At 48.3% G+C, this 15,716-nt stretch overlaps 1 protein-coding gene and 1 long non-coding RNA gene across 3 annotated transcripts in view; one reads left to right on the forward strand and one right to left on the reverse strand.

Annotated features, from left to right (window-relative positions):
* Positions 1–3,415, reverse strand: part of WT1 (WT1 transcription factor) — a 51,182-nt gene extending 47,767 nt beyond the window's left edge. The window contains exon 1 of the mRNA XM_061381046.1: positions 2,591–3,415. Coding sequence (XP_061237030.1) covers positions 2,591–3,035 — 445 coding nt within the window. The 5' untranslated portion in view covers positions 3,036–3,415. The remainder of the gene's footprint in view (positions 1–2,590) is intronic.
* Positions 3,416–3,651: 236 nt separating this feature from the next.
* Positions 3,652–15,716, forward strand: part of LOC133226931 (uncharacterized) — a 52,887-nt gene continuing 40,822 nt past the window's right edge. For both annotated transcript variants that reach the window (XR_009729667.1, XR_009729668.1), the window contains exon 1: positions 3,652–3,735. This is a non-coding gene — a long non-coding RNA (uncharacterized LOC133226931). The remainder of the gene's footprint in view (positions 3,736–15,716) is intronic.

Here is a 15,716-nt window from a genome sequence, read left to right on the forward strand (position 1 = left end):
ATTTATAAGCAAGATTAGAATACCAGGTATTATATTTAAGAAACTCGAAAAAACCCCAACTGAGGTATGATACCTTGGAGTGGGGGGATATGCAAGAGTGCCAGCAATTGTCTACTCCCCTGAGCCATTAAAGGTTGCCCTGCCTAGAGACTGGGATCCAGAATCTTGACTCCTCTCCCCTGGAACTGGCCTTGGCCAGCTGATGGGCTGTGGGGAAGGAACTCTTGCCCTTGCTTTCCCCAACTCATGCCTCCTGCCAAGACTCTGCATTTCTAGGGGAGCTGCAGGAAGCCCAGAAATCAAGAGAATAAATCTGAAATCTCAGGGCCCAATCTTGTTGACAACGCCAGGGCTGAGCCATGAGTGGCTTCTGACATTCCACCCCAACTCCCAGCTGCCAAGTGACTTACAGAGACTGGGCGAGCATGACCCTTTATGTTTTTATCACAGGAGAAAACCCAAGCCTAAAGACAGGAACCAGCTTACAGGCTGTGGCCTGGGTCTGTGGCCTCTCTACTGAGCAATTTCCCAGGATGTTGGGGCGGGGGAGGCTCCTTTACCTATTAGTCGTGGTCCCCAGCTCCCAAGCCCCTTCTCTTTGACATCTCAGGCCTATCCTCTAGAGAGGAATTGAGATTTTATTCCCCTTACGTGTAGTGCTGGCTGGCTAGGAAGCCCACAGTCTCAACCCTGAGACTTGAGTTGATGGAATTCTGGGCATCAGATGACCCTGTAGAAGCTTGGACACAAGGACCCAACCAAAGCCAAAGAGTCCTGGTTCCAAAAACCCTACAGAACCTAGATGGACTCAAAATGATAATGGTATTTTGCACACGGGGTACTTAAATGGTTTCTAAGGTGTCTTCAAATAGCTCACAACCAGAGACTCACTCATCTCATACACCTGCCTGCCAGTCTTGCCCTTTTAGGTCCAGCCAAGTTTAAGCGGCTGCTGCCTTCTGTGTTTACAATCCCGGTTGGGGGGGCGGGGGGAGGGGTCGGACTTATGTGGCATAGAACTTCAAACCAGAGTCAGACATCAGGTTGGGCATCTTATAAGATAGAGAAACTGAGATCTGGAGATTTACCAAAGGTTACACCAACGTGCTAATTAGAGGTGGTACGATCAGAGAACAAGAGACTGCAATCCTCACTGAACTGTTCCAATACTCCATGAGTTCCAAACACTAGTTTTCCTTTACGAAAGACTTAGAGTGGAGGGACCTCATGGGTGGGTTTGAGGTTTGAGGACATGGATCCCAGATTCCCCGAACGAAGAGAGGAGGGTGGTTTCGGTTTCGCCAGGGCTTCTGGCGGGCCAGGTGCTCTCGGCTGGGTGTGAATAGGGTCGCGCGAAAGAAGATACGCGTTTAGAACTTGCGCGGGAAGACGAGAAGAACATCGCCCTTCTTCCGCGCTCCTTGGGCGCCCCAGCACCTCCTGCAAACAGAACGCACTCTTCTGCTCCCAACCGAAGCATTCCAGAAACAGACTAGTCCTAGGCCCAAGCGAATTTTTGCTCTAGGAAAAGCATCCGCTCCTGCGTTTTTAAAGCATTTTCTAAAACATCGAATCAACCAGAACTGGTTTAGGTTGACAACAGCGCATATGTCTAATAAACAAAATAAAATGCAGAAGTTCGGCGTAATTGATTCTACTTTGGTCCCTGAGAAAAAGCCGGCGACGGCTCAAGATGAGAAACCTACGGCTGTGTCCCTTGCTGTATGAGGACTGAAAACGGAAAATAAACCTCTCTCTTTGTTTTAACTTTCAAGTCTTGCAAAAACCTTTCTCCAGCTACAACCCGGGTTCAACGACTAGGAGGCGCCTGAGGCGGGCTGGAAGGAAGCCGGCGCTCTGGCCTCATTTCATCGCCTGTGGTAGGACCCCGTCGCGCAGGGTTTGGAATCGGATAAACGGGGTTCTCCTCCAGCCCTGGAGCCCGCGTGGCCGCACCTGACCTGGCACCCAGGAGCTATCCACTTCTACACTACTATACACTGGAGCCAAACGCAAACAGGGACATGGATCTAGGAAAGCCACTATTTTGTCCCCAGCTCATTCATTTACTCATCCTAGGGCTCCAAGGTACTTATGGTGCCTCCATTAGGGCCAGAGGGGCTCCTGGCATTTTTGGCGGGCAGACGCAGCAAGGGCTGCTCACCACGCGCTGGTCCCACTCCGAATCCAGGGTCTTAAAACGCCAATGCTTGCCGACAGTTTGGTGGTGCCTTAGGCGACAAAACTTCTTCCCGAGGTAGAGCCAGGCATTGAACGGGTTCCCGCTTCCCATCCCCACGGGGATCTGAGAATTTCCTGGGGTCCAAGGGCCCCCAGATGACCTCCCGGCTCAAGCGAAGGCTCCGGTTCCCCGCCCTGGAGGATGTCGGGAACCCACGCCGTGGACTTCCTCCTCTCCCCGGGCCTCCTGTCTCCCCCAGCTGCGGCTTCCTCTACCCTCACAGTCCTTGGGGAGGTGACCGGGTAAGAGCTGTGGTCAGGGAAGGGGTAGGACAGGGGAGTGCCCTGTCCTACCCCTAGCCCAGCCGCCACCGCCCCGCGTGTAGGGGGCGCTCCCCAGCCCGCTTACCCTGGTTGCGAATAGCGGGCTGGCTCTCGAGGCAGCTGGGCAGGTAGGGCGCGTTGGGGAACATCCTGGCCTGGCCGGACGACGCCTGGCTGGGCGGAGGAGGACCGAAGGGCCCGTAGCGACAGGCTCCAGCCGTGCCGGTAAACTGGCCAGAGAAGTGGACGGTGAAGGCGCTCAAGCACTGCTCCTCGTGCGGCTCCGCGCCTCCCCAGCTCGGCTCCTGTTTGATGAAGGAGTGAGGCGGCGGCGGCGGTGGGGGTGGCGGCGGAGCCGGCGGCGGCGCAGGGCCGCCCAAGGACCCGTAAGCCGAGGCGCCCGGGGGCGCAAAGTCCAGCACTGGCGCCCACTGCGCCGCGCCGCTCACGGGCAGGGCGCAACCGCCGCCGCCGCCCAGCGAGGGTACGGCCGGCAGCAGCGCGTTCAGGTCCCGCACGTCGGAGCCCATCTGCTGTGACTCAACCCCGGACGTTCCGCGGGCCCTCCGGCTTTGCAGACGCTCGGCGCTCGACTCCGCCTCGCCTAACTTGGCCCAGATGCCTTCCGGACCCCGGATCCCCGGCAGCTGGGGCTGCTGAAGGCACCCAGGCCCGGGCCGGAGCGTGTGCGAAGACGCCGGCTCCGGGGCACACGTGGACGCCGGCTCTTGCCGCAGGAGGAAGTCCAGGATCGCGGCGAGGAGGCGGCGGGGCCCCGGCTCCTGGGCTGCCGTCCGGGCTCTGGGTGGGTGGGTGAGTGAATGAGTGGGAGGGAGGGAGGGAAGGGGGGAGCGGATAGGCGGTCGAGTTGCGAGAGCCCCCGAGTGTGGGCGCTGCCTTGAACTCCTTACCCCAGCTGCCTGGCTGCCCCCAGCTTCTCAAAGCTCAAATAAGAGGGGCCGGCGGCGGGGGAGGAGGAGGAGTCAGGAGTCTCGGCGGCTCCATTCACACCGCAGCCCTAGCGGATCCAGGCAGGGCGCGCGACTCCTTGGGGGCGTCCTCGCAGTGCGGGTGGGGGGCGGGCCAGAGGGAGCGTCCCTCTCAGAGACACCCTCCTCTCCTACCCGCCACGCGCTCTTCGCTGGCCTGTGGGACACAGGCCTCCCCCCCACCTCCCCTTCTCGGCCTTCGCGAGTGTGGGCGCCTCGGGGCACTGGCGAGCCGCTCCAGGTGAGCAGGGAATGTCCCCCCTGCATCCCTGTGTGGTGAGGGTGGGGATGGGGTTGTTAATCGGGGAGGGCGGGTTGGAGGGAGGGGCAGGGGGCTCCACGAGGGCGGAACTTCGGAATAGCTGCAGAGAACTTTTCCTGGACTTCAAAAAGGAGGATTCCTTGCTTTGCGCCCGCGAGTCCGGCTCTTGCTTCTAGAGCCGTCAGACTGGACTGGTGGTCATAATCTCAGAGTCACTGGGGAGCGGGGTGGCTTTTTGTGGATTCCAGAGGCCAGACTCAGGCGTAGGTGGGTGACCTGGAGGTTGCATCAATTTAATAAACGGAGCGTAATTCCATTGACTGGTGACATGGTGAGGTTTGCGCCCAGAGAAGGGCGGTTTCCACGTACCTGAAATCGGTGCCAGCGACACTTCGTCTCTCTTTCTAGTGAGGAGTATCTAACTCTTCGACGGTGACGCCGGGAAAACAGAATGGCGGCTAGTTTGGGAGGAAAGAAAACCCTTAGGGAAATGCCCAGATTCCGGTTGGAGAATCCTGGCGCCGAATGTGGAGGGTAGGGGGTGAGGAAGGTTTGGATACAAGTCCTTGGAGGTGAGATTGGCTCCCGGAGCGGCTCCTGCTGAGCTCTGCCTCCGCTCATTCCAGTCGGGAGTACCACTCTGGATGCGCGGTGACTGCCCAAGAGGCACAAGGCAGGTTAAGGGGACGGAGAACCTCAAGCGGCCCAAGGCAGGGTTCTTACCGTTGGGAGCTCCCAGAGCCTGGCGCAGCCAAATCAGGTTCCTGGCTCTACCTAGTCATTCTTTGGGAGTCCCGCGCCCCAGAACAGGTGTTTGAGGTTTTGTTTAGTTTTGTTGGTTTTTCTAAAATAGCCGGCTTCTATCGGAAAAGAGACCCTAGGCTAGAAGCGCCGGGAACCTGGATTGGAGTGCGCTTCAGGGGCGCGTGGAAACGCCCAGGAGGCAGCGGCGACGGCGCAGCCTGGGACTGCCAGGAGCGCCGGGCGCGAAGCAGCCGGGTGCCGCTTGGCCTCTGACGTGAAACTGGCCGCGGATGGGGCCCGAAGATTTTCAGCCAAGCTCTCTGCAACAATCAAGGTGGTTGCAGTTTTATAAAGAACCTGGGCGTTTTTAAAGCCTTGATTTACTCACAAGGAGCTTTGGTTGTAATTAATTCGCACTAAGTAAAAGCCAGGAGTTCTGGGTGCGGACCCGCAGCGTGTGTGGCACCTACACGCTAAGTACAGGTCCTTCCTCTGGAGGTCGCTTGTCCTGGAGGCGCAGGAAACCTTGAGGGCAAAGGTCGGGAACAAGCGCTACCCATTTGATGGCCGGACCACGTTCGCAGTGATAGACACCTTTCTGCGCGACTTTGGTGCCTGACTTTTCGAAGTTTGCGCTCAGAAGCTTTTTCTTTCTTTTCTTTTTAAAGAAGTGAAAAGGCTCTCAAGGCCAGCTCCTTCTCGTCCACACTCGTTGTGGGCCGCCCACTCCTCTCCCGCACGCCGCATCTGTAAACCTGAGCGGGGTTCCAGCGCTGGGCAGAGGACATGGGCTTTATGTCTTTTTGATGGAGAAAGGCCCCTCGCGATAAGACTTCTCAGGCCAAGTTGCCCCCTAGGACGCCCCAGACCTCTGTCTCACACCCTTCGCTCTTACTTATACTTCGAAGTCGTTTTTTCTTCAGGAGGACTCGCTCTAGTGCTGTGAGGGAAAGCAAGCCATTTATGAAAAGCCAGGGATTTCCACTTCTAAACGGGAAAGCTTGAGATTATTTCTTTTTTATCCTTCTTTGCAGTTTGTTGGGGGTATTTGGAGAAGGGTGGCTTGATTGTGACCTTTTGTGGTTTTGAATCCTAGAGAGAGCAAGGGCGCTTAACTCTCTAAGGGGGGAAAAAAAGTTTTTGCCTGGGGGTGTGGTGAAAGGAGGGGAGGGGGGCTAGGAAATTTAGGACTCTACTTGTTGCCTGAAAATTCTTGAGGGAGGGAAAAGCAGTGATGCGATCCCCATTTCGACTCTGGGGTACCCCCTCGCCCCGACCTTGTAGTCCGAAGCGGTGGGAGGAGTCCCCTGCAACCCACAGCGCAGAGAAATAAGTGCTGTGCATCCGAAGCCGCAGCCTCCCCCGAGATGAGGTCTTCGAAGGTCCCTCGGCCTCGCCCGCGTCCGTGCCCTGAGCCCAGGCGCCCCGGAGCCAACTCTGGGAAACCCGCAAACTATTGCGCTCAGCCGGTGCCCTACGCTCTCCACTTCTCCCTCCGCTAGACAACGTTCTCAGCGGGCGCTCGGCGGTTCCCCAGGCGGACGCGCCCGCTGGGCTAGCCTCTGTGCCCTGAGCTGGGCAAGCAGTCTGGTGGGAAAGAAGGTCCAGCCTCTGCCCTCCCCAGCAGGTAGGGCAATCGGCGGCATCTCCAGCAGCTCGAGACCCGCCCAAGGTCCCAGGGATCTGAGGGCTGCGGAGACCTGGCCACTTCTTTCTCTCACACACCTTCCCAACCCCAGACAGCGAGGAGACCTCTGGCAGAGGATGTGGTCTGAACCACCGATTGGCAGAGCTAGAAATTCAACTCCTGTTCTACAGAAAAGGAAACTGAGGCCCAGGCAGAGGGAGGAGAGGCAGCTGTGGCGTGCAGTGGCGTGCAGAGCAAGGGATTGGTGAACAGAGAAAGGGATCGCAGCTCCCCACCAGGTAACCAGCAGCTTGAGGATCATAGACGCGGTCTGTAGCCGCTGGGAGCCTCAGTTTCCTTAGTGGTCACATGGAATAATGAGTTATCAGTACCCACCCTCAAGGGGTCTTCAGGAGTAGACAGAAAACAGTGTTGGCCTACGTCCTCGATGAACATTACAGTTTCTTGTTATTATTGTCCAAGGACATTGAACAAATTAGTGGCAAAACCGAGCTGGAACCCAGGTTCCTCTCAGAACTTAACCCACCACCCTCTGCCTCTTTAGAGCTAATGGAATGGGGAGTAAAGGAAAGGAGATGCTGGAAACCTACGTGGCTTTGGTGTCATTGGTAAAGTTCATCCTGGCCTGGAAGGGGTTTAATTATTCCAAGATTTTAAAATCGAGGCTGAGTGGGAGGGGGAGGGAGGTCTTCTAACTCCCATCCCTACCCCCACCCCCACTCTGACCCCGGCGCTGTCAACTGGATCTGACCAAGCGCCCAGCCTGGCCCTGCAGCCGCGGCCCCAGGGACCAGACCGTACTCCGGAGCCGCGCTCCGGGCGTCACCCCCGCGGGGCCGCCGACAACTGAATAAACACACCGAGTCGCTGCGATCTGTCAAGGGCTGGGGCCGCCTGCCCGCGCCCGGGGCCGCAAACAGCAAAAATGAGTGGTGGGCTGCGCGGGAGGAACCAGCGCTCGATTTTAGCGCCTCGCGCAGAGGCCAGTGCCAGAGCTCCACGCGTCTGACCGCTGCTCCTCTCCTCCCCGCCGACTCCAGCTCTTAGCAGTCTGCCTACCCCAGGCCGCGGCAGGCGCTTAGGCTGGTTTCCATCCCCGCGCCGGCGGTGGAAATCCCAGCTTCATTTATCTAAATTGAAAAAAAGAAAAAAGAGAAGGGCTTTTGTTATTGTCTACCCCCCGGCTTCCTCCGTTCATTTGAAAATTAACTGGACTTTTTGGCCAATCCACCATCTCCAGTTCAGACTCAGTTGGTTTGGGGTCCCAGGACCGGTGCGCGCTACCGGGTACACAGAGCAAAACTCCCCTTTCCTCCACCCCCGGCTCGCAGTGTCTAAAGCGGTCAGGGTTACCCGTCTGTTCTGATGCCACCGCGAGAGGGTCCCCAATGAGAGGATTCCGCAGCGCTGCCTCTATTATTATACCGTAAATCTTTTTAAATTCTGGAACTAATTATATAGAGGATATGTCTCAATTTGTTCTGCATTAATGCCACAGTGGGGATGGAGGCCGGGCCGTGGCCAGAGCAGATACGCAGGCCTATGAAATTGATGAGCTGAGAGTTGCTTCTAGTCCTGAGCGCACCATCTGGAATTCCAGTCTGAGGTTACAATTAGAACTCCTGACCCCAGATTCAACTTTGCAAACAACAGGAGAAAAAAAAAAAAAATGGGGAAAAGAAAAAAGACCAAGAGGAAAAAAAAAAAAACAAAAAACCCAAACTTACTCTGCACCTGTAAAAAAAAAATATCCTCACACAATCTTAAAATCTTCTCATCTTAGAAGATTCTTTCCAAGAATTTCTTTTAACCTATAAAAGATAATGGAATATATTTTATAGATTGGATTTTATCTTATCCCCTTTCCATCTCCAGGCTGCACTCGATTTAATAGTTGTCAGTTTTCCCTCAATGTTGGATTTGATTATATAGGAACAAAACTTTCCTCAGTAAATTAGCTTGCTAAATATTCTGTCACTTTTGTGATTCTGCCTTTGAGAAATAGCTTAATTACGGAAATCTATCTGAATCTAGGATTCTTTTTTTAGTTGCCCCACCTTAACTGTAATCAGAGATGTTATTTGTGTTGTAATTTTATTTGTGTTCTAAATCAGTTGTGCCAATTTCTTCCTTCTTTCTTTAGTAACACGCTGCTTTATTTTCCTCTCACTTTGACCCCCTGAAGAAAACGAAGGACCAGGCAGTAAGGGGGAATCTGTTAAATTTATTAGCACAAATACTTAGACAAAACGAGATATAAATCATTCAGATGAATTAAGCCATAAAATATCCCAATGAACTCAGTCCCTCGCCAGGGTCCTGGTGTATAAATGTTCATATAAAACAAGGTATCAGTATTATCTTTCAAACTGAATACGTTGTAAAAATATCCAAATGTTAAGCAAGGAATATGGGGGCCATGGCAGGGCACGAAGGGAATATTCTTTAGAGAAGCCTGTTAGCACTGTGGTGCTCAAGATGTGTGACAGGAAGGAAAAATCTGAACAGTTTGCATTTGGAATATTCAGAAAAGACGTTTTTTCTTTTTAAGGATATGTTTGATCAGAAGCACAGGAGTAAGGAAAGAAGAGATAAAGAACAAAAGACGTTGCTTTCTATAGAATGTTTAGCTTCAAAAAAAAAAAAAAAAACTGCTCAGAAAGGCACTGGCTCTTCATACAGATAACGGATGAGCCATTAGTGCAGAGCCACCTGGGCCTTCGTCTGCAAACCCGGATATGCAGCTGGTCAGCAGGAGAAGGATGTGTGTTCACTAGAGGTCGACTGGGAGAAGAGGTGTGGGGGAGCGAGGGAAGGGAATTGCCAGAATTCCTAGCAGAGGTATACCCAAGACAAAAATCGATAAAATGTTTAAGGAGCAGTGGCTTGAAAAACCCATAACCAAGGCTCTCTGTAAATCTTGGCAAAGCAGGGCATTTTGTTGTTGTTTTGTTTTCAGAATGATTGCTCTGAAGCTTTTTTTTTTAAATCATGGAGTCAACCAGAAAAAAGGAATAATCTCCCCTTTATCTCCAGCAGGGGCATCCTTATCCTTTCATTTCTATTCATTTTTTCACCACACAGCAGCTATTCATTGGCACATCTTATATGACAGGCATTGTAGCAGGGACTGAGACTAAAGCAATGTGGGGACAAGGTCTGCCTTGCTCCCATGGATCTTACATTCCAGTAGGAATGACAGCCAAGCTGCAAGTCACGTGCTTTCATATCGTGATAACTGCTATGAGGAACGAGGAGGCCTGGGGATGGCAGCACCAAATCACTCTCCCTTCATTCTGCCCTCTACCCACACTGCCGTATTTTAATGTGCTTAGTAAGTATCCCACCCTATTGCCAAGACACAGGGAGATTCTGAAGGATTTGGAATACTTGGTCTAGATAAGTTTCTGCCTACCAGGCGGCTGGACTTTGCGGAATCAGTCAGGTAGCTGTTTAGGTGGAGCTGCATTAAAATTGTCAGCGCTAGCTGAGGGACAGGTACTGAAACTCTGAAAAACTTGACTCTCTCCTTTTCAAAGGTAAAAATAACAATACCTATTCAAGTTGTGAGAACCAGATGAGATAAGGCGTGTAAACTTTCTAGCCCATAGGAAGCACTCCATAAATGGTGGCTGTTATCTATATTAACATACAGTCTGGTTTTCTTTTGCTTTGCCTTTTGCTTCTAACTATGAAGAACTAATGAGTTCTAGACTTAGAGCTGGTATTGGTGTGAGTTAAGAAAAGGTAGCAATTTTTGGTGTTTTTGGATCAGGGAGAAGGCCAGGAAGGGAAGCCCTTTGCTTAAGAGTCTGATCTCAAGCAAGGATGTTGCCACCTTAAAGTAAATTGAAATCATTGTGCCCTACACCTGGGCCCTGAAACGAGAAATATGTAACTTTCCTTCAAAATCAACTTCTCTCCTTTCAGTACAGAAGGCTTAAGGCTAAAGTCAGCTTGAAAAGTTTAGGATTGCCTTCTTGTAGTCACATTTCAGGTATGTAGCCAGGTCCAGAATAAAGAATCCCAGGCTAGCTACAAGAAAACCTGGACTCAAATCCTGTCTCTGCCAATGACCATGGCCTTGGAGAAATAACTTAGGCTCTTGATTTTTCAGTACCCTTATCTGGAAAAGGAGGATGGTGAAAACAATGAAATAAAGTATGCAGGGTGATCTGAAAACCGTGAAGTGCTAGGCAATGCACAGAACTATCAGGGTGATCTGTAACATGAGAACTAACAGGGAAAGGAATACTCTTGGAAGCACTGGGGCCCATCATTTGCTCTCATGTTTTTCTTCATTTGTAAAGTGAGCCTTTCTCTTGTGTTTGTTGTGAGAACTCAATGAGATACGTGTACACAATACTTGGCAGAGAGTATGTGCTATGCGGATGCTGCTGGTACTGTTATTGTTACCCTTCTCTGGTCATTTTCACAGGCTCAGAGGTGAGCCTTATGCTTTCACAGCAGTAGCTTCTTCCTCTGGAAGCACAAACTAGTATAAAGAATCTGGCTTACGGATAAGATGGCTGGGGCTTAAGTCCTCCTCTGCTACTTGTTTTCTGTAGACTTTGGGTGACTTTCGTCTTCTCTATGAGCATTCACACAGAAACAAATTCCTATCTTCTTTTAAACTACCTGGGGCTGCATAGATATCTCACTCTTTCATTTGTGAAAGACTTTGCAGTCAAGGCATTGACAGTGTTTCCTTTTTGACTATGAGCTCTTTAGGATAAAAATTAGAATTTTATTTGGTTCCACTGGGATCTTTGCAGAATATCTAACATATATCAAAGATGTTGATCATCCCATGCTTTTTCAAAATAAGCAGGAAACTGTTTTCAGCCAGTGGAGAGAAAAAGCAGTTTGACTGTCTTCCTGGAGTTACCACACAGCATTTATTAATAGTTCTATAAACAGGCTTGAACATAGTATTAGCTGGGCTGCTCAAGATATTATAAAAGTTTATGAGAAGTTGCTTAGGAAAAACAAGATAGAGTCATTAGAAATCTGATACTGGTCAATAGTGCATTTAATTCCAAGTCTCCATAAGTCACGAACAGATGAAACTTCTGTTGTGATCACTGTTCCAGATCTGAAGGATCCCCCTCTTCCCTTTTGTAGACATTAAATAGATTAAGAATGCCTAAATTTTTTTCCCTCTACTAATATAGAGGCTAATTACAACATTTCCCAAGGGATAATAAATGTTAAACTCTAATCAACAGATTGACACATGATAAATAAGAAAGAAGCACATAGCTTTGACTTTCTATTTAGGGTACATGTTTATCTTTAATTATCCCCAATCTGGGAATGGAGTAATTGCTGTTATCTATTTATTATGTGTTTCTAGAGTGACATCACATTTTGATTTTGCCCAGGGCAGCTTCAGTTTAAGCTGTTGTCCCAGCTTAGTTATTATTTTCCCTTTACTTCCAAAAGCATCCTGGTTTTGATGGTAAGTGATAAGGACTCCACTTGCTTAAAATTTTATTTTATAATAAAGATGGATTTAAGAAAGCTGTCAGAGCAAAGTGAAAGATAGGAGTTAAGTGGAGCTAGTGAGAAGGAAAGATTGGATTGATGTTAGAAATGAAAGAATGAGAATAGCTACTGTAATTGAACATAAATCTTAGCTCTGAGCTTCCCGACAGCCAACTCAAAAAGGGAAAATAAAACTAGTTACATATCTCTCTTAATGCAATAGAAGGAAGAAACCCAGTTTTTCAGAAGAGACCAACTTTTCTAGCAACAAAAGGAGCTTATTATTTAAGAGGAACTTATATCACTGAATTTTCTGTAAGAGTCATCAGCAATGGTTAATAATTTCAACAATAATGTTTCTAAAGTTGCAGAGACAGTCTCTAACTTGTGGCTTCTCATTTCAACTCAGTAGTGTGGTATTAAAATTATAGTTCTATAAAGCTTTTTTTAAGAGGGACAAGGCGATAATATATACTCCTATTAAAATTTTCTGATATCTAACTTGATTCAAATTAACCTAGTGTTAATTTTTAGAAACTCCCACTGATAATTTTTAAAAACATCTTTTATTCATTAATCATCAAATAACTTAGAACATGAACCAAAGTACTGCTAAGGACCTGATCATTGTTCTCCAGAATCAGTGATCTGATTTGGGAAGAACTGTAGGGCAGTGGTTAACTGAGGTGATTTGCCCCCCGCCGGGGGTTGGGGTGAGGGGAAAGGACAGTTGGCAGTGTCTAGAGACATCTGTGATTGTTACAACTCTGTGGGAGTAGGAAGGTGGATGCCACTGGCATCTAGTGGGTAGCTGCCAGGGATGCTAGTGAACATTCTTAAATGCACAGAGCATTCCCCCCGCGACAAAAAATTATTTAGCCTGAAATAGTTAAGTGCTGAGGTTGAGAAATCCTGCCCTAGAATATTATCAGTAGAAGAGATCGTTATTTCTAGCTGGGATAGAAAGGAAAATTCTTCGTAGAGGAGCGGGCCTTGAACTAGAGTACCCCACCCCACCCTACCCCAGAGGAGCTGGAGGATCCCTGTCCCCAGATTCAGGAAATGGTGGCAATAGAAATAGGCAGGTAAGAATGTTGCGAGTTGAGCCATGTTGTAGAGATGCCATCTACAAAGGGAATTGTGGGTACACTGATTTGGCTAGAAAAGAGAGAGAATCCATGTGGAGCAAGTAAGAGAAAGCCAGAGAGTACATGCAAATTTAGGGCAAAGAGTTTCTATTCTAATGTTATGCTCCAAGATCCCTAAATATTGCGAGTGCATTTTAAAAGCCACACAAATCAGAGGCAGCATAAACTTTTATGTTCACGAAGATCATCTTTTGGACACGGGTGTATGGTGTATATATAGACAGGCACATGTCTGCTGCTTCTCCCCCACATCATTTTTCATCATTTACATATTAGAGATTCCTTGGAACTCAGTTTTATATCACATTAAATTTTTTAAAATGGGTGCCTGTTTATTAAAAATACAACCCATCAAGGCACAGAGAATTCTGAACCGCTGCTGTAATTAATAGAACACTGCAGGAATCGCCATTAAGAAATATTATTCTGACCTCGTTTGCTGTGTCACGCTGCAGATTGTCCTTTTCTTAAATCGTGGAACAATTTGTGAGAAAAGACCACAAAGCTGGGCCCCTCGATATTAGCCATCTCAGCCCTCAAAAGTTCAGCCAGGAGTGGGACAAAACCCTCCTTACTGGGTCGACATGTTTATTTCTGGCGTAAGAAAATATAGATGTTCCCCAAATTTGGTTTTCCAGTCCATTCATTTGCCTGAAGTCATATATTTTATTCTTTCCTTTGATGACTTGCAAATAAATTAACATGATCTACTAAGGTCTGCCAACATATATGCGTTATTGGAGAAATCTAAGATGTTGAAAAATGATTGCAGTTTATCCTATCCCAGTACTTTCTTCTTAAGGACCAAATAAATAGTATCAGCTAGTTTATACACCTGACATGTTTATTGCAGTATTCCCACTGAGTACTTCCCATTGTCATGTGTTCTCACACATTGTTTTCACAAATTGTATTTTGAAAGAAGTCAAGGGAAATTCAGGCCAGAGAAACAAGATGTTATCTTTTGGAAAGGATGAGCCCACTCTAATGGAAGAGGATAATCCATTCAGAGGTTTAGAGAGCCAGTGTCCTCCGGTGGGTGTGATAAATCCACAGGATCTGAATCCAGGATATTGCACTGGGACCTTGAAGTCAGCAGGAACAGTTTCATCGTCGTCCAAATAAACACAGTGTATCATTATTATTATTGGAGAAGCATGAACATCTGTTAGGTCAATTTAGCCCCATCTCCTCAAGGCAGTTGTATTTGCTAAACACAGTTCTAATTATGTCTATCACAGATAGATCTAAAGTGGATCTATTAATGCCATAACTGCTCCTTGATCATCTCTGTTTGAGGCTGGATTTAAAAAAGAAAAAAAAAATTCACCTGCTCCTCTCAGATAGGTTACGTGCATGGAGAACTCCGTAGAGACTTCAGTTACCTTGTGGAGTCTATTAACAGAACCGTTTTCAAAAGATGAGAATATTTGAGACAGCTGGACTTTTTCATGTTGCACGTGCTTTAAGTAATCATTTGGGGCAAGAGGAATCTAAATATCACCTACTAAGAAGTTTTTCACCATGTCCTTTTCCTAACTCAATATGGTGCCTTACCAGGTACCACTCATTGCATACAGGATATGGAAGATAAATTCTCTCTGTGGTAAAGCAGCAGTTTGCAGCAGGTTCCAGCTGCAAGGAACTTTAAAAAGCTTCTAGCCCTACCCCTTATTTTTCAGATAAGACATTACATAATTAACCCAAGATTACACAGCTAAGTAGTGGTAGAGCTGTCCCCAAGGCCAAGCTGGTGGTGGATGAGAACCATCTTTGTATAATAGCATTCACTCATCCAGGGCTTCCCAGGTGTTGCGGTGGTAAATAATCTGTCTGCCAATGCAGGAGACCCAAGAGACATGGGTTCAATCCCTGGGTCGGGAAGATCCCTCACAGTAGGAAATGACAATCCACTCCAGTATGCTTGCCTGGAAAATTCCATGGACAGAGGGGACTGGCAGGCTACAGTCCATAGGGTCACAAGGAGTTGGCCCCAAGTGAGCGATTAACACGTATTATTTATTATCCACTCATCCACACTTACTGTGTGCCTGTTATGGGCCCAGCAACTGAACTGGCAAGACACAGTTCTTGCTCTCAACTTGCTCACTGGCTATGCTGTAGGACTCAATCACAGTGGAGGCAGGATGTGGAATTTGTACTATAAGAAGTCTCCCTGTAACAGGTCTCACTTAGATCAAGTCCAAGAATTCTGTTAAACTCCTCAGTATGGTGATCAGGGAGACTAAAGGGCACTTTGTTGGGTTTTAGAGAGAGGGCCTCTAGTGGCCTGTGACATAATTAGCTAACCACAATATTATTAAAATTAGGAAAGCATCATTGTACTTTAAGGAGGACTTGACAAGATACCTAATATGCTGACAGCATCTTTTCACTTAAAAGTAGTCAATGATGCCTCATACAGGTTTAGAAACAAAGATACCCCAAGGGGGAGCTCTTCTGGTTTGGAACTGAATTGAAGTGAGTGGCTGATCAAATGCCAAAGCACAACAAGCCTCTTTCAGAGTTGCATTTGGTAGCATAGTCAAAGGAAGATAACCAGGAAGCCACAAAGAAACCATTAAGTCTCTCCACCGTGTATTTTGATATTGTTGCCTATTCAAAGCTGATGAAATCCTGATAGCATTTGGAAGCAAGGAGCGGCGGTGGGAGGGTTGATTGTTACACAATATGCAAACATCACAGACATTTACCGGGGATCGAAGATCAAGTTCCAAGATACACAACAAAATAAAGCAAACAAACAAAAAAGATTTTCTTCTAATTTGAATCCCAAAGGACCTGAAAAGCATTGCAAACGTGTTTAGTAAGGCATTAAAAATAATTATCCCGAAGAGTAATCACTCCCTTGGTTGTTTTAATGTATTTTTGTCCACAAGCAAGAGCTTTCTAAATTGCTGCATTGGCTTACT

This window comes from Bos javanicus, chromosome 15 (genome assembly GCF_032452875.1).
Source record: "Bos javanicus breed banteng chromosome 15, ARS-OSU_banteng_1.0, whole genome shotgun sequence".
NCBI classification, from domain to species: Eukaryota; Metazoa; Chordata; class Mammalia; order Artiodactyla; family Bovidae; genus Bos; species Bos javanicus.